We start from the raw sequence: 19143 nt of genomic DNA, 5'->3' as shown, positions 1-19143 counted from the left end.
CGCTCTGCTCTTCCTCCTCCTCTTCTTTGGTTGGTGCTCTCGATAAAAAATCTGCAATCCTGTTCTGTTGCCCTGGAATATATGTCACCCTGAAATTATATGCTTGTAGTCCTACAGCCCATTTGGCTATACGGGGTGTCATGCTTTCCATGTCTTTCTTTGTGAAGAGTGAGACCAGGGGTTTGTGGTCCGTCTGTACTTCAAACGGAATTCCCCATATAAAGAATTTGTAATGGCGGATAGCCCAATACACCGCCAGAGCCTCTTTCTCGATGGTCGAATAGTTAGCTTCTGATGAAGTGAGGGTCCTTGATGCAAAGGCCACAACTTTGATATTGCTTGCCTCTCTCTGCGCCAGTGTCGCCCCAATGCCTCTGTTGCTGGCGTCTGTCGATATGATAGTGGCTCCATTTGGATCAAATTTTCCAATGTATGGGGCTTCAATGATTGCCCTCTTTATGCTCATCATGGATGTCTCTTGTTCCTTTCCCCACACGAAAACACTATCCTTCTTAATCAATTCTCTTAGGGGCTGCGAGACCATGGCAAAGTCCTTGATAAATTTAGCCATGTACTCAGCAAGCCCTAAAAAAGATAGTATCTCCTCCTTGCCTTTGGGTGTGGGGGCGTCTCTCACCGCTTTGACTAAATCGTACTTGGGCTTTATGCCTTCCTCCGACAAGGTGTGTCCAAGGTAGTCCACCGAGCTTACTCCTAGCTTGCACTTGCTTGGTTTGGTGGTGAATCCTACTTCTCTCAGCTTCTCTAACACCTTCCTTGCCATCTCATTATGTTCATCATCGCTACTTCCATAGATCAATATGTCATCCTGGAAACAGATGGTCTTCTTGCAGTCTTTCAGCACATGTTGCATGACTCTTTGGAAGGCAGCAGCCGCCGACGCCAAACCGAATGGCATTCTCTGAAACTTGAAGTTTCCAAAAGGAGTGGTGAAGGCCGTTAAAATTTGCGATTCAGGATGTAGTTTGATTTGGTAATATGCAGAGGAAAGATCTAAGACACTAAAATATCTGGCCCCCCTGATGGTGCTCAACATTTCACTGATTCTGGGAAGTGGAAACCTATCCACCAGGATGTTTGCATTTAGATCTCTCAGGTCCACACAGAGTCTTATGCTGTTTCCTCCATCTTTTGCCGTGATCACAATGGGAGCCAACCATGCCGAACTCTCAATTTCGGTGATGACTCCTTGACTGACTAACCTTTGAAGTTCTTGCTGAAGCGGTTCTCTCATTCGCAACGGTATTGATCTAGTCTTGTGCACTACTGGTACTGCCTCCTTCTTAAGAATAATCTTGTGCATGTAGTTTTTAAATACGCCTAGCCTTTCGCTGAATACCTCCTTAAATTCTTCAGTGAGGTCCCCTGATATGCCTTCTGGATTTATCAGTAATACTTGCTCCTTGTTATTTGGGTCTAGTTTCATGCCCAACTGCTTCTGGTGTTTCCAGCCCAATAAGGTCGAACCACTGGTGGACACATACACCTTCCCCACCGTGTGCCTGTCTTTAAATGCAATTCTCATTATTGCCATTCCCTCTAAGGGAATTTTCCCCTTGTTGTACCCCTTTGGACTGATATCTGCCTGCATCAATTTGACAGGATGATTAGCAAATTTGTCATCAAATACCTTTTTGTCAACCAAAGTGTAGGGGGAACATGAATCAGCATACATACAGAACTCTATACCATCAAGTAAAACATCACATTTGGGATATATGTCATCATTATTTTCCTCCTCTTCTTCTACCTGAAAAATATAAGATTTCTCCCCCTCCTCTTCCTGAGGATAATCCTCAATCGCATGTACTGTCTTGCTGGGTGCTTTACATACTTTTGAATAGTGTCCCCACCTATTACACTTCCTGCATTGTACATTTCTCGCTGGACATTTCCAATTGTTGGCTAAGTGATTCGGACTACCACACTTGTAACATAACATATTTCCTGTCTTACTTCTAACCATCTCTTTACTCTTGTCCCCCATTTTGCAAACAGTTTCTCCCTCCAGGTGGACCTTGTTCTCTGCCCTCTCTTTGTTAGTCCCCTCCTGCGGTTTCATTTCTCTCATACACCGTGCAGTGTGTTCTAGACCCTTAGCTATGTTGATGGCTTCGTCTAAATTAGGGTTCTTAGTGAGTAATTCCTCCTGTGTTTTTGTATCATTAGTACATCTCACCAGTTGATCTCTTATCAACGAGTCAGTGAGTTGCCCAAATTCACATGTGGCTGATAATCCTCTCAGCACTGCTATGTACGCGCTCACCCTCTCCTCCTTCTTCTGTGCCCTCTTAAAAAACTTATGTCTTTCCATTACCACATTTATTTTCTCTTTAAAGTGTGCCTCTAGTTCCCTCAACGTGCACTCATATACATTGACACCCTCCACTACTTCTTCTTGATCATCCTCCACCAGTCTTCCAGTAATATCCTCATAAATTTTCCTACCATGTGTGCCTAAATTGTGGAGAAGTATGTGCTGTTTCCTTAAGTTAGTATAATTACTTCCACCAATAGCAATTAGATACGATTTAAATATGCCTTCCCACCTCCTCCAGGGAATAACTGGTTCCCCCAATTCATTCAGAAAAGGTGGAGGTTGGCTCATTCCTGCACCTGCCATTGCCATATACAACTGTGAGTATATCCCAACACTCCTTGCAAGTTAGCTGGAAAGAACTATCAGATTAAATATGAGGGTGAAATCCTTAGGGGACCACTTCCTTTGCGAAAAATCTCATGAAAAAAAATATTCATTTACCACAAAAACACCAAATCCCCACCCCAAAGGTAGATTTCTGTCACAATAGCAGGTATACACTACTTCTACAAGTCCTCTTTCTTTTTCTATGGTAATAGTCACTCAAAACCAATGGAGCGGGTCTCCTCCCCGAGGCGGGAACTTCCTGTGAAGAGCGTCTGACTGAAGAGTTCCTATCGGACGCACGCTGATGCTAACGAGGGTAAGGCTACTCCTTTAACTTCATTCCGTTGTAGAACTGCACCCTGAGTTACTCGAAACAACAGTTAATCCTTATGCTCTCGAAAAGTCAGAAATTGTCTAATGAACAGAATGGCGCCGGAAGACTTTTCCTTGAGATTCTCCGCAGACGCGCTGCCCTGCGCTGCAGTCAGGAATGAAGTGGCTGGGTTTTCCTCACAAATGCCGGCGCTTGAACTATTGACGAAAAGAAACACCACACAGGTGTCAATCATTAACTGCCCGTTCCTTCATCCGACTCATGCTCGCCTCCTACGCTTCCTTCCCACAACTTCAAACGCCACCACAAGCGAGGCTCTTTCCAATTCGCCGCGCCGACCACCATTCACCCCCTTTGTGCCCGAGATGACACACGAAAACGACTTCCTTCCTTCTATCATTTACGCTGTAAGCACACCATGACATGCGGACGCTGACTTCCAATTACAGCACTGAAAATATATGTGCTTTAATTCACACGCCAATGTCCTTTCCGCTAGCGCTAAATCACCGTAAAATGTGTCACTTAGCTCCCTTCAGTAGATAGCGGTTAGGTCCAAAAATCCTTTCATCAGATAAGCTCTCGAAAATAACTCCAGGGGGACGGCATCCACTGTCCCTGGCACAGTCTCCTCACCTCGTCGCCAACAAATGTAGTAAGGAGGAAGCAGTGTTCGTTTAAATTACTTTAATAAGTTAAGTAATCACACACAAAGATGCCGTCAGCTTATCATCATGGGGCTCCTCTGCTATCTCAACATTCGATAGCGAGCGCCTGAGCTGTCAGTGCGGTTCATACCAAGGTGAGTAAAGAGGGAGGGGGGAAACAGGGGTAAAGGGTCATACCAAGTTGCAACACTATGTTAAAGGTCTCAAGAATGTGGTAGCAGACTATCTATCAAGGATGCCAATTGAGGGTGTGGAAAATATGGATCACATGATTGATGTAGTATATGATGTTAAAAGAGTTGAACATGCTTTTAGCAAGAAAGAATGGACAAGGGCAATGTCAAATGATGAACTTCTGCAAGAAGTGATTACTTGTGTTTCTCATGGGTGGCATCAAAACAATATTGAAGATGTTCAACTCAGAAGTTTCTACAATGTTGATGCCGAATTGAATGTATGTGAAGGAAAATTGTTGAGAAGATATCAATTTGTACCACCAGTGAGTTTGAGAGGGAAAATGATAAATATTGCTCATGAGGGACACTTAGGCAGAAACATGACTAAGAGAAGGGTTCGACAGTCGTATTGGTGGCCTGGAATGGATAGAGAGATTGAAGATGCAGTAAGAGAATGTTATGCTTGTGCTCAAGCGGATACAACAAAAGTTATAAGGCAACCTCCACTGGTGTGTACATCTTTTCCTAAACGTCCATGGGAAAGAGTGGCAATTGATTTTCTAGGGCCAATTGCTAAGCTTGGTTCTCGCAGTAGATTTCAAACACTCACACCCAGTCAAAAGATCTGGGTTTGATCCATCACCGTTCTTTAGCCCACTCTGCCATCCCAGTTCAGACATGGCTAAATGCAAATCAGTCTGACCCTGTGCCTCATGGGAACAGTCCAGCCCGAGAGTGGGCTAAAGAACGGTGATGGATTAAACCCAGATCTTTTGACTGGGTGTGAGTGTTTGATTGATTCAGATGCTCCGTCCATCACCACCCCTTTTGTACTGCTTTTGGCCACCATAAGTGTGGCAGGGTATGCTCAGACGTGAGTCCCTTGCTCACTTTGCCACTGGATTCAAGCAAGCCGGCCTGAAGATGGCTGGAATGCCAGAAACCGGTCCTCGGAAGCTTGTTTCCGGTCCAGGGAAGACATGACTTGGCAGTTCGGGCTGGACTGTTCCCATGAGGCACAGGGTCAGACTGATTTGCTTATAGCCATGTCTGAACTGGGGTGGCAGAGTGGGCTAAAGAGCGGTGATGGATTAAACCCAGATCTTTTGACTGGGTGTGAGTGTTTGATTGATTCAGATGCTCCGTCCATCACCAACCCCTTTTGTACTTATCTTACTGGAAGGCGCACTGGATACTGGAAGGCGCACTGGATGGGTGTCCATTATCTTTATTGTCTCTTTACGCACCTAACACTCTTCACGGTAACTTCATACGCACGCAGGTACAACTCACATCTTCATCATCTCTCCTTCAACTGTCCTACTGCACTCATCATTCTGGAATCCTACTACAGAGCATCATCCAGTTGCCATGGAGCTGAATGCATGCACTGCACCCAGGATACCACACACACTATCCTCCGCTTTACTTTCTGACCCACAGGCCCCTAGCCTATGGGGAGGTAACTTCAATTGTTTACACTGCACCCAGAATGACAGATCGGAGCCCCTATTACCTGGGACACTGGGTCTACAAGCCACCAAACATTTCTGAAAATGGACAGCAACAGCACAGTTACACAATATTTGGAGACTAGGGCACCCGAGAAACACTGAATACTCATACTATGCCTCAGGTCATCAAGTCCATACCAGGCTGTTGTTTGTAACCCGGAAGTCTGGCCAGGCCTGCAAGGCTCAGAATATTTCAGCCAAACGATGTCAGATCACAACCCCCTTAAGGTGACTTTTCAATGAGAGAAGGATAGGGCGCCAATCCCAATCTGGCGATTGAGGACCGAGGCTTTACTCAACACGGTCTATAGGGATGTTATTGGCACACACCTTGTCCACTACTTTCAAGAGAATGATGGTTCTGCAGGTTCTAGGGGCATGGAATGGGATGCAATGAAGGTGTTAATGAGGGGGCATTGCATCAAGACCTCATGGAGGGACATTCCGGGCCCCCAAAGTGAACAGGAGATGGAAATGGAAACAGCATTATCTTTGAGGGGAAGCTCTGTTCTCTCCATTTCCTCTGACAGTTGGTACAGGTTGGTATGGAGAGATAGGAGAAATCCTAACAAGAGTGTTGGCAAGACAAGACTTCATGGAGGGTAACGGGCTTCCCCCATTCATGCTGTATTGGCCTTGGAGGCAAATTTGCGTGCCACCTAGAGGGAGGCGGTGACAGAGGTGGAGGCATGTGGGAGACTATTTGTCTTGAGAGGTCAATGTAGGGAGGAAACACGTCGCCTCTGTAACATCGACTAAAAGGCGGCCCTGGCTCGTAAACACGCAGACTTATATAGGCCTGGCCGCACGTTGGTGTGGCTCCTACTCATGAGGTCTCTAGAACTGTAATTGGAGCGATTCTTACTCCAACTGTTGGGATTGTAAATTCCCAAGCTGAGATCTGTTTGGTTTTTGCACAACACTACGAGCCATTATACTCCACACCCCCCCCCCCCCCATCTATCTCTGGAGTGCCTCTGGGCTTATATTGCTGGGGTTGCCCTCTCATGCTTTATTCCCCTGCAGTTCCAGGAACTCGAGCAACCCCTACAAATAGAGGAGATCCAGGCAGCTATACTGCTCATAATAAAACCCTGGGTACCGGTGGATTTACAGTAGAATAATATGTAATGTTCAGGGCTGCCCTGGCGCCCCAGCTGCTCGAGGTGTATTGCGAAGCACATCAGCAGGGCAGATTGCCCCATTCTCTAAGGGAAGATGTCCTTGTGGTGCAACCCAAGACTGGTAGGGACCCTCTAGAACAGGGATCTCTAACCTTTTCTGTACTGAGAGCTACTTATATTCAATAAAACACATTTAGAACTACTAATATTATTATTAGTGTTGTAGAGTTTCAATTTTGTTATATGTATATTAATTCAACCAAGCAAAAGCTTTCTAATTTAATAAGCTGGGCTGCACAGAGGTGACCTACGCAGCAGTAGCTGGAGAGCTACAGTAGCTCATGAGCTACAGGTTGAAGACCCCTGCTCTAGAGGTGAGCCCTTATTGGCCCTTATCAATGTTGAAAGTTGATAACAATATATTAAGTAAAGAGTTAGCATATCCATTCCTTCCACGACTCCAGTCTTTAGTGCATAGCGACCAATGTGGGTTAATATCCCATAGGGCTACCTCTGGCAATGTCACATTATGGGGAAAGTCGAGGGGTCAACAGGGCTCCCAGTCGAGTTTCCCTTGACTTCGAAAAAGCTTTTGACACCCAAGGGTGGTAATAACTTGTGCCCCTCCTGCAAGCCCTGGGGATGGGTCCCGAGTTCTTGGAATGGATTTGGCTGCTCTACGCCAGGGTGCTGATAGGACGTCAAATCTCTCATCAGTTTTCTATAGGTAGGGAAACATGGCAGGGGTGCTCACTGTCAGCCATAATGTTTGCATTGGATATGGAACCCCTGGCCCCCCTGCTACAAATAGAGGTCCGTACAGAGGCATAGTGGCGTGTTCTCGCTGGCAAACCGTCTCATTATATGTGGACGACGTCTTGGTATATTTATGGACATCTACTTGGGACCTCCAAGCTCTCTTTAATTCATTAGACCTGTTTGGAGATATGACAGGACTTTGAGTAAATTGGGGTAAGTTGTGTATCTTCCCCTGCAGATGGTGAGCCATGTGGAGGCAGAGCGATTGGAATTTCACTGCCTCCCTTTTCGACCCGAGACTTTCTGGTACTTGGGGATCAACATATATTACACTGACCAAGACTTCCTGGGTGGAAATCACGGTAGAACCTTGGCAACTCTGTGGCAGTCTGTGGGTTTCTGGACACTCTTGTGGGCCTGGCCTTCATAGCGAAAATGTTAATATTACCACATTTACTCTACCTCTTCACAGCAGTGGCTGTGATTCCCATCAGGGCCTGCTTCAGGAACCTGCAGAGCCTGCTGTCCGATCTCGTATGAGGAGTGGTGCGCAAGCAAGTGTCCATTTGTACACTACAATGCAATGCCCAAGATTGGAAGGTGGCTTGGGAGTACCTGACCTACAATGCTACTTTACGGTGGAACAGTTGCAATGGCCCATGCAGTAGTTATCAAGTGATACTATGGGTGAGGGTAAAATGATTGGTGACAAATTGAACTGCCTAGGAATATTGGAATGGCTGTTCTCGCCAGAAGGCCCTTCCAGGGGTATGAGCAGACTGGCACGCATTGCGAAGTAGTGCCGGAATAGATTTATTCAACCACATCGGGGCACACTGCCATACACCCATCAATTGCCACTGTAGAGCATGCCTGGGTAAAGGACCCTAATAGATGCCCATGACTCTTTGGGAGAGGTGGGGGTGACCTGCCATGGTGACTTCTACACTGGCGGAGACCTGCACTCTTTTCAGGAGCTGCAGGACAGTGCGACGTTGGGAGCTGGCCAATTCTTAAGATATAATGCCTGATACTCAAGATGCAGAACATCTAGGTGGTGAGACAGGAGGCCCATCCCATTCATAATGGTTTACAATGTATACTGATGCATGGATTGGGTCGCAGAGCTGTTACAGTGCTCTGTGAAGCACCTCAAGCAGCGGATGCAGATCTGGCGCCGCTTGGCAAGCCCAGATGGGACGCCTGTTGGGGCACCATGCTAACTCCCAAACAATGGAGGATGGCACTTGAAGAGGTAAAACGGGTTCCCTGTACCTCTCTCTTGAAGTTTACCCAGTTCATTTACCTGCATCAGACTTACCTCAGCCCATAAGTCTCCACTGAATGTTACCCAGAGTGACTCCCTTGTGCCCTAGATGTGGTCACCATGATGCAACTTTTATCCATATGGTGCACTGTAGACATGGGACAAGTCATGGTCCATATCTCAGAGATCATTGATGCACAATTACCGACTGATCCCCTACATTCCTTGTTAGGTATCACAAATCGCACTAAACATTACTTAAAACTAGCCAATTTGGCTCTGGGCCTTTTCAAACACCTCACAGCTATGCCATTGAAAGCCTTGCAGTCACCTTCGATAGATTGTTGGGCCCGAGTAGTAATCAAATGATCGTTGGCTGAGGCTGATGTTATGACAAGAGAAGCACGCTTGCGGTGGCTGGAGCTGCCACCCTCTAGGACACCTATGTACTTTAGATAAGTTGAATGCCTCCACATGATCACAGTTAGACTCAGGAGTACCTCCAGCTTTCTACTCTCCATGACCTAATCGCCAACCTAGGGTCTTCGGACAGTCCAGGAGCGGAACGCTGATATCCCCAATGCATTCATGACATATATTAAGTGAGTCCCTTCCCATCTTTTGTCCATGGCTCTGTGGCTAGATGGACGGGAGAGTGCCGTCTCACGCACGGCCAGGTCATGATGCCCCCACTATCTCCCTCCGCCTAACCCACACACTACTAACTCCCCTGGTTCGCCATGATTGCCCATGTTGTTTAGATTATGGTTGTTCGTTTGGCACTATACACTTTATTGGTCACTACTGTTGAATAATCACAAACTGTTGGTACCTTTACACATTATGTTATGTGATATTTTTCCCTCCCTTCCACAGGAGTTGACATTTATTTCTATGTCATACAGATAGTACTCCTTACAAATGTTTCTCAGTGATGCCTTATATTTTCATTTTATCAGGCTATGAATTTTGCAATTGTGGGAACCTTTGTGACCAATATGCCTGTTACATTATACCAATGCCTTGACCATTGATGTACTGCCATGATGTTAAAATATCAATAAAGAAATATATTTATTTTTAAATAGCCTTCAGTGGAGTGCAGTACAGTGGAGTAGCATACACTGGAGCGGCATAGAGTGGAATAGCGTGGAGTGTGGTGTTGTGGAGTTCCATACAGTGGACTAATGTAGAGTGGTTATTACCAGCGCTGGGAGGCTCGATGGGTAGCCATGTCCTATATAAATCCCAAAGAATATAATAGAATACTGTGTAGGGGCATAGAGTGTAGTAGCATACAGTGAAATAGCGTAGACTGGAGTGGTGTAGAGTGGAATGGCTTACAGTGGAGTGGTGAAGCGTGGAAAAGCACACAGTGCAGTGGAATACAGTGGAGTGGCATAGAGTTAAATACCGTAGAACGGAGTGTTGTAGAGTGGACCATGATAGAGTGTAATGGGGTAGACTGCAGTGGCATACAGTGTACTAGCATATAGTGGAGTGGCATAGTATGGAGTTATGTAGACTTGAATAGCATAGAGTGGAGTGCCGTGGAGTGGAGTGGAGTGGGGTACAGTGGAGTGGTGTAGAGGGAAATAGCATAGAGTGGAGTGGCATACAGTGGAGTGTCATTGAGTGGAATACCATACACTGGAGTGGGGTAGAGTAGAGTGGCATAAAGTGGGGAGTCATAGAGTGAAGTAGCTTATAGTGGAACAGTGTAGACTGGAGTGGCGTACACTGGAGTGGTGGATAGTGCAATAGCCTGCAGTGGCATAGAGTGTATTATATTGTATTGTATTGTATGCCAGACTTGTATAGCACGAACTGTCACCCTACGGGTATCCTGGCGCTGTGACTTAGACAGATGACATCACCAAACATCAGGCCTGATTATCGGTGGGAAGCATTGCTCTCGTTCCTAGGGAACAGCCAGGGTTTTAGACTCTTTCTAAAGCATAACAGGGAGTTAGCTTGTCTAATGCTCTGAGGTAGCTCATTCCAGAGGTGTGAGGCCACCGTGCCAAATGCCCTTCCTTCCATCCTCGATTTCCTAAATCTGGTAGTCGTTACCAGATTTGTGCTGGAAGAGTGAAGATGTCTCATGGGCTTATACCAGGTAAATTTCTCCTGCAGTGATAAAGGACCCGTACCATGTACTGCCCTAGAGACAATGCATAGAGATTTGAACCTAACTCTTTCCTTACTGGGCAACCAGTGAAGGTCTCTCAGGGCCGATGTCGCGGAGGACCTGGCTGCCTATTTAGTACCAGCTTTGCTGCTATAGACTGGACTCTCTGCAGCCCCTGCCAGATATATTTTGGTGCTCCCAAATACAGGGAGTTGCAGTAGTCCAGTCTGCACAGAATTATGCTCCTCACTACAAGTGGTCTAGCATCATTAAGCAACAACGGAAGAATCTGCCGAAGCGCTGTTAGCAAAGCAAAGCAGACGCTAACCGGTTTGTTAGCCTGTGAAGCCATTTGGAGGTTTTCATCCACCAGGACACCCAGGTTATGCCAGTTTTGACTGGGACCAATGGGTCATCCCCAGGGGTTAGTTTGAACTCTAGCGGCAAGTACTGAACCATTTTAGCAGTAGAGCAATATACCACCTCTGTTTTCCCCCCCCATTGAACTGCAAAGAGTTTTTTTTTTTGAGCCAACTAGAGGTCTGGCGCATACATTCCTGGAATGTATCCATGGTCACCGCATGCTTCCTTTCCAAAGAGAACACCAATTGGGTGTCATCAGCATAGTTGACCAGGTCATTCCCAAAAGATTTAATGATGGGGATCAGAGGCCGCAGGTATATGTTAAACAGAATGGGGCTTATTGCCGAGCTCTGCGGCACCCCGTGGCGTACCGGATACTTAGAGGAGGCGAACGGTGTCTTGGTTACAACCTGTTGTCTCTCTGTTAGAAACGATTGCAGCCACTTCAGAGCTCATCCATTCACACCCATTCTTTTTAGCCTTCCCATCAGCACTGCGTGGCTCACCATGTCGAATGCTGCCGACATGTCTTGTAACACTAGTTCAGATGAGTTACCATTGTCGGCTCGCATTCGCAGGTTATCCTGTACGGTTGCCAAAGCTGTTTCTGTCCCATGTCCTAGGCAAAAACAAAACTGATCCCTATCCAACAGATAATTCTCTTCAAGATAGCATGATAAGGACTTGCTGACAGCCTTTTCCAGAATTTGTATAGGATATGGCAGGAGGGATATGGGTCTAAACTTTGCTGGGTTTGTTGGGTCCAGAGACGATTTCTTAAGCCGGGGGGGTTACCACTGCCTGTTTCCATGCCTCTGGAACCACTCCTTCTAGGGACTGACAGCAAATCTGTTGTATCCAGGGAAATAATTCTTGCCCAAACTCCTCCCACATCTTATGAGGGAGGGGGTCTAGGGGAGACCCAGAGGATACACTTTGAGCAAGGCTGTTGAAGAGCTCCTCAGTAAGGGGTTGAAAATACTCCAGAGATGTTTCTGCCCAGGGTTCCTCAGCTAATATCTGAGGTAACTCATCCTGGTGACTAACATTACCTGGATCAAACCCTCCAATTTTGGCGATCTTTTCATCAAAATAAGTGGCAATCTCCTCGCAAAGTTTCTGCGATGAAACCACTTTATTACCCGTGCAGGCTGGACTGGAAAGATCCCTTATGATATTGAAGAGAGCTTGTGTGCGGTTAGGCGCATGTAGGATAGATTTGGCATAAAGTGCTTTGAACTTGGAGATAGTTTCTTATATTGGACCTGCACTAGTTTCAGCTCTTTCATGTCTGACTCTAGGTATGACCTTCGCCACCTCCTCTCAGAATGTCTACATGTGATTCGCATTAATTTCAGCTCCTCACTGTACCAAGGGGCTGAGGGTTTCCTTCTATTCTTCATTCGTTTCATAGGGACGCACAAATCCAGGGTGCTGGTTATGTGATTGCAGTATGTTTGATAGTTTTTGTCCACTGAGTCATCGGGAACAAAGAAGGTCTGATTCGGGAATGTTGGGTCTGTTCTGTTTTTTATTAATTTGGCCCTGTCTCTTCCCTTGCGATAGGTCACTAATCAATTGTTGTTATTCGCTGGATTGGGCATTCTAATCGTGAAATGGATTAAGAAATGGTCAGTCCAGCTTTGAGGCAGTACATCGATCACCTCGGACTGTGTCTGGTTTGCAAACAGGATGGCCAGCACATGTCCTCCTAGATGGATTGGCTGTTGTACCAACTGGTATAAACTAAGATTCTCAAACGTTTGCCTCAGGTCTCTCAGATAATTCCCTAGAGCCCCGTTATCCCATAGATTAAAATCCCCTAGAAGCATAATTCTAGAATGTGTTAAAAAGTCAGAGCTGCAATGGTATCGAACAGTGCTTGGTACTGGGTGTCTAGACCCTGGAGGTCTATAGCAGACCATTCCAGTTAGTAGCCTTACTTTTGCCTCTTGCAATGAGAAACCAATGCCAAAGAGTCGAGTGGCATAGAGTGGAATACCGTAGAGTGGAGTGTTGTTTAGTGGGGTAGACTGTTGTGGCATACAGTGTAATAGTCTAGAGTAGAGTGGCATAGACTGAAATAGCACAGAGTGGAGTGGCATACAATGAAATAGTGTACAGTGGATTAGTGTAGATTGGAATAGATTTGAGTGTAGTGGCATACAGTGGAGTAACGTAGAGTGAGGTGCCATATAGTGCAATAGAATAGAGTGGAGTAGTGTGGAGTAGAGTGGAATACACTGGAGTAGCCTAGACTGGAGTGGTGTACAGTCTAATAGTTTTCAGTGCATAGTCGGAGAGTGGAGTGGCGCATGGAGGCGTTGCATACAGTGGAATAGCATACAGTGGAGTAGCATAGACTTGAGTGGCGAAGAGTGGAGTGACGTAGACTGGAGTAGAGAGGGGTAGTTTAGACTGGAATAGCGAAGGGTGGAGTGGGGTCTAGTGCAATGGCAAAGACTGGAATAGCATAGATTTTAGTGACGTAGAATGGAGTGGTGTGGAGTGGCATACAATGCAGTAGTGTACAGTGGAGTGCTGTACTGAGGAATAGTGTTGAGGCGTACAGTGGAGTGATGCTGAGTGGAGTGCCTTAAAGTGGAATTGCGTAGAGTGGAGTGCTGTACAGTGGAGTAACGTAGAGTAGTGTGGCATACATTGCAGTGACACATAGTGGAGTGGCATAGGCTGAAGTGGTGTACAGTCTAATAGTGTACAGTGGAGTGTCGGAGAATGGAGTGGTGTACAGTAGAATTATGCACAATTGAGTGGTGTACAGTGGAATAGGGTACAGTGGAGTAATAGAAAGTAGAGTGGGGTAGAGTAATTGCGTACAGAGGGATTGCATATACTGGAGTGGCGTAGAGTGCAGTGGGGTACAGTGGAGTGGTGTAAACTAGCGAAGCATACAGGTGAATGGTGTAGAGTGGAAGAGCTTACAGTGGAGTGGTGTAAAGTGGAGCGGCATAGAGTGGAGTGGGGAAACAACCTTTACAACGCAGTCATTACATCGCACTACCTTTACATAGCAGTCATTACATCACAACAAGCTTTATATTGAATGTCATTACAACGCAGCCATTGCATTGCTTGTCCCTACAATGCATGTCATTACAATGCATGTCATTACAATGCATGTCATTACAATGCATGTCATTACAATGCATGTCATTACAACGCAGCCATTACATTGCAAGTCATTACAACACATACCATTACAACGCATAGTACCCTTACACTATCTGACACTTACCCTACTGTTGCACTCACTGGAGTTAGAATAGTAATTTTTACCCCTACACTATCCCACACTTACCCTCCTGTTGCAATCACTGGAGTTAGATTAGTAATTATTATCCCTATACTCTCCAAAACTTACCTTAAATGCAATGTAATGGAATGCATTGTAATGGTATGCGTTGTAAAGGTATAATGCGATATAATGGAATGCGTTGTAAAGGTAGTTTCTGAAAATGCGATGTAATGACATGCTATGTAAAAGAATGAATTCTAAAGGAAATTGCTGATGTAAAAACTACGTTGTAAAGGTATGCATTGTAAATGTATGCATTGTAACGTCATACATTAGTGGAGTGGCACACAGTGGAATAGCATAGAGTGAAGTGGAGTAGAGTGTAATGGGGTAGAGTGTAGTGGCAAACAGTAAACAGCATAAAGTGGAGTGACAGTGGAATAGTGTATAGTGGAGTGGCATACAGTGGAGTTGCATAAAATTGAATGGTGTAGAGTGGGGTGGCATACAGGAGACTGATGTAGACTGGAGTGCCATAGAATGGGGTGGCACAGAGTGGAATAGCGTAGAGTGAAGTGGCATAAAGTCGAGTGGAGTAGTGTAGAGTGGAGTGGAATAGCATACAGTGGGGTTCAATCAATCAATCAATCAATTTGTAAAGCGCGCTACTCACCCGTGAGGGTTTCAAGGTGCTGAGGGAGGGGGGTGGGGGGGTGCCGCTACTGCTCGAATAGCCAGGTCTTGAGATGTTTCCTGAAGGTGAGATGGTCCTGGGTCAGTCGTTGGTGTGTGGAGAGGGAGTTCCAAGTCTTGGCTGCCAGGTAGGAGAATGATCTTCCTCCGGTGGTGGTTCTGCGAATCCGAGGGACGGTGGCGAGGGAGAGGCTGGTGGAGCGGAGCTGGCGGGTGGGACTGTAGAACGAGAGGCAGTTGTTGAGGTATTCGGGGCCCGTGTTGTGGAGCGCTTTGTGTGCGTGGGTGAGCAGCCTGAACATGATCCTCTTGCTGACGGGGAGCCAGTGCATGTCTCTCAGGTGGGTAGATATGTGGCTGTGGCGAGGGATGTCGAGGATGAGTCTCGCGGAGGGGTTCTGTATGCGTTGCAGGCGTTTCTGAAGTTTGGCTGTGGTTCCAGCATACAGGGCGTTTCCGTAGTCTACAGGGCGTTTCCGGTGGTATAGAGTACAGTGGAACAGTGTACCGTGGAGTGACATATAGCAGAGAGGCAGAGAGTTAAGTGGCGTACAGTGGAGTGAGGTACACTGTAGGGGTGTACAGTGGAATAGTTCATATTGGAGTGGGGTACAGTGGAGTGTCGTAGAGTTGAATAGCAAACACTGGAGTGGGGTAGAGTGGAGTGGTGTAGAGTGGAGAGGCGTAAAGTTAAATAGCATATAGTGGAGTGCCGTGGAGTCGAATAAGGTTGAGTGGAGTGGCGTACACTGTATTGGGGTAGAGTGGAGTGGCGTAGAGTGGAGAGGTATGGAGTGTAGTAGCAAAGAGAGAAACAGACTAGGCTGGATTGGCGTACAGTGGAGTGGAGTATGCAGGATCGTTGAAGAGTGAAATAGCATACAGTGCAGTGGAATAGAGTGAAATACGAGAGAGTGGAATGTTGTAGAGTGGAGTGGAGTGGGGTAGAGTGTAGTGGCATATGTTTATGTTTGTGAATTTTGTAGAGCGCATAGTTGCCCAAGGGCTTCCCAGCACTGTGGAGCAGGAGTGAGCATGATCCGGGGCTCAGTCTGGGAATAGCTAGGTTTTCAGTTTCTTTCTGAAAGTCTTCTCATCTGTGATGAGTCTTAAATCTATGGGCATAGAGTTCCATAGTTTTGGTACTAAATGCGTAAAGGATCTTCCTACCCATCTGAATCCTAGTGGTTTTGGCCAGGTGCTCCGAAGATCGTAAGGCTCCTTCTAGTGTATAGGGTGTGATCAGGGTCCTTAGTAAGGTTGGGCCTTTTTCATTTAGGGCCCTGTGTGCAATGCACACAGCGATGAACTTGATCCTGGCCTGCACTGGCAGCCAGTGGAGTGATTTCAGAGCGTTTCCTGCTGATTTGTGTCTTGGTGTTTTTCTGAGTAATCTGGCTACTCCATTTTGTACCACCTGCAGTCAATTCAGCACTTATTTAGGTGACCCAACGAAGCATACAGTGTAATAGCGTGGAGTTTCATACAACAGAGTAGTGGAGTGGATTTGCATTGAGTGTAGTGGCATACAGAGGAGTGACATTGAGTGGAAGGCCATATAGTGGAATCGCGTAGAGTGGAGTAGCATGGAGTGGAGTAACGTAGAATAGAGTGGCGTAGAGTGTTGTACAGTGTAATTATGTACAGTGGAGTGTTGGAGAGTGGAGTGGCATAGAGTGGTGTGGCGTACAGTGGAATAGCTAACAGTGGATTGCCGTTGAGTGGACTAGCGTACACTGGAGTGGCATAGAGTGGAATATCGTAGAGTGCAGTATCGTGGAATGGAGTTCCATAACAATGAAATACCATAGAGTGGGTATTACCCGCGCTGAGAGGCCTGTTGGGTAGCCATGTGCTACATAAATCTGCAGAATAGTATAGAATAGAGTGTAGTAGCATACATGTGGAATAGCAAAGACTGGAGTGGTGTAGAGTGGAAAGTCTCACCGTGACGTGTTAGCGAATTGAAAAGCATACAGTGCAGTGGCATACAGTGGAGTGGTGTAGTGTGGAGTGGCATAGAGTTAAATACCATAGAGTGGAGTGTTGTAGAGTGTGCCATAATAGAGTATGGTGAGGTAGACTGTAGTGGCGTGCAGTGTAATAGCATACAGTGGATTGGCATAGCGTAGAGTTACATAGGCTGGAATAGCATAGATTAGAGAGCCCTACTGTGGGTGGCATACACTAGAGTTGTGCAGAGTGGAAATATAGGGGAACAGTGTAAAATGGAGTGTTGTACAGTGGAATAGAATAGTTATAGTGACATATATTGTCGTGACCTAGACTGGAGTGGTGTACAGTGTAATATCATACAGTGAAGTGGGGTAGAGTGGAGTGGCTTATAGTGGAATAGAGTGTAGTGTCATAGAATCGAGTTGCGTTCAGAGTAGAATGGAGGTGCATATAGTGGAGTGGCATGCCGAATATCATTAAAATCCGATCATCTATTTTTGCGCTGAGTGTCACATAAAAGTTTATTGAAAATGATTTTGGAAAAAACCGATTTTAGGACCCCCCTTTTATCTTTGTGCCCCCTTGACATCATCAGCCAAAGTAGAAAAGGCTAGAGGTTTGAAAAGTTCCTTGGAGATTCATCAAACAGGGCAGAGTTATTAGCAAGCAAAAATCTGATGAATTCCAATACCTAGGAATCCTAACTATAACTACGGAGTGGCTATAATGATTTTAAACACAATATTAAAACACTCTTAAAAAAGAAATGCTACCTGTAAAATTAATGCCTGTGATATTTTTGACATAATTGTATAACTACGATATAAAAGAGCCACACTATTTTTGAGACAACATAAAAGTAAAACCCTTCAACATGATTATTCCTTGTGCAGATACAAGTAATTGGTATCACTGACCAATTCTTTGCTTAGAGGGCTCTAGGACCTTATCTGAATGGATATCCAGGTGCACACTATCCCAAGAATCAGCTGTGGTCGAAGTCCACAGAATGTTGAATTTCTATTGCACACGTGATGTAGCTGAATGATCATGTTCATAAATAGAGAGAGAATAGGACCATGACTAAAAAGACTCTGCCACAAAAATTCCCATCTAGTCTTATGCATATCCATTAAGAAAGCTGTATTTCACAACTCGTGGCTTTGAGGAAAAAAGTCAACATTCAACAAATCTGAAGTTATTTTTTCTTTTCATTTTCTTCAGATTCAGCAAAAAATATAGTCGCCGAAGTCATCAATCAGCCAGCCGCCCCAAAAGAAGAGTGTGCCCTTGCCCTCATCAAAGGAGGAGCCCTGCGCCAGCGAGAAGTATACTACCAATACCAAGCCACCAAAATTCCTCTCTTGTTGAGAGACTGGGCACCAGGGTTCTTGGACTACCTTCTTCGTAAAAATTACAATGTGGAGAAAATTGGCAAACCGTAGCTTCTGATCCAAACACATTTTATGATCATCCATTCAAGTGTACTATGTCACTAGATACATGATCTGTGGGTAGCATACTACTTGGGTAGGTGGCACAAAATAAGACTACACTAGTTTTACATTCTAATATTGATTAAAGCCCGAACTTCTCTGCAAGTTGACAAATTGTATCAATGAGCGAGTTGTTTCTTGAACTGTCATTTGATGTATAAAGCCTCAATTTATACCTACTGATTTCGCCCAGGAAGAGGAGCCATGAAAGAAGGATATGAAGATTTTGGGTCACAGCAAGAGGAGAGCCTCCATTTGTTCTTCCATGTACAAGCCTTACCCTGAAGTGCATAACTATTCCCTTAATAGTCCCATTTTAAATGTTTTGGTGCCAATTCACAAAGGCACGTGACTAAATAAAATAGTGCTCCACGAGTACCATTATAAACACTACTTTGTAAGAAGGCCTCCTTGGAGTGACTACGTTTTTGAGTGGAAATGTTTTTCTAGGCAACACCAGCATCACTTGCCTGATGAGTGCAGCACGGTTCCATAAAACAATAACATTGAATCAATGGAAGATTGAATCCGTAACTTCAACAGGTATAGTTTCAAGGATTCTCAGATTAAAGTCTAGTTATTGTGGCACCAGAGAGGTCAAGGCATTTTTGTGGATCCTTGATGACCTAAGAACAGTTCATCATTGGGGACTGCATTATCCAAGTGTCCCGGGGGTGCAACTTGTGGTAGCGCCCGCTTTGTACGCCCGGGGCATTTTGGTATTACAGAAGGGACCGC

The 19143-nt window shown here is 45.6% G+C and overlaps 1 protein-coding gene across 1 annotated transcript in view; it reads left to right on the top strand.

The window, feature by feature from the left end:
• HSD11B1 (hydroxysteroid 11-beta dehydrogenase 1) overlaps positions 1 to 18798 on the top strand; it is a 285656-nt gene extending 266858 nt beyond the window's left edge. The window contains exon 6 of the mRNA XM_078644497.1: positions 18134 to 18798. Coding sequence (XP_078500623.1) covers positions 18134 to 18354 — 221 coding nt within the window. The 3' untranslated portion in view covers positions 18355 to 18798. The remainder of the gene's footprint in view (positions 1 to 18133) is intronic.
• Positions 18799 to 19143: the final 345 nt, after the last annotated feature.

This window comes from Lissotriton helveticus, chromosome 5_1, assembly GCF_964261635.1.
Source record: "Lissotriton helveticus chromosome 5_1, aLisHel1.1, whole genome shotgun sequence".
Taxonomy (NCBI): Eukaryota; Metazoa; Chordata; class Amphibia; order Caudata; family Salamandridae; genus Lissotriton; species Lissotriton helveticus.
This window is presented reverse-complemented; position numbering and strand designations above follow the sequence as displayed.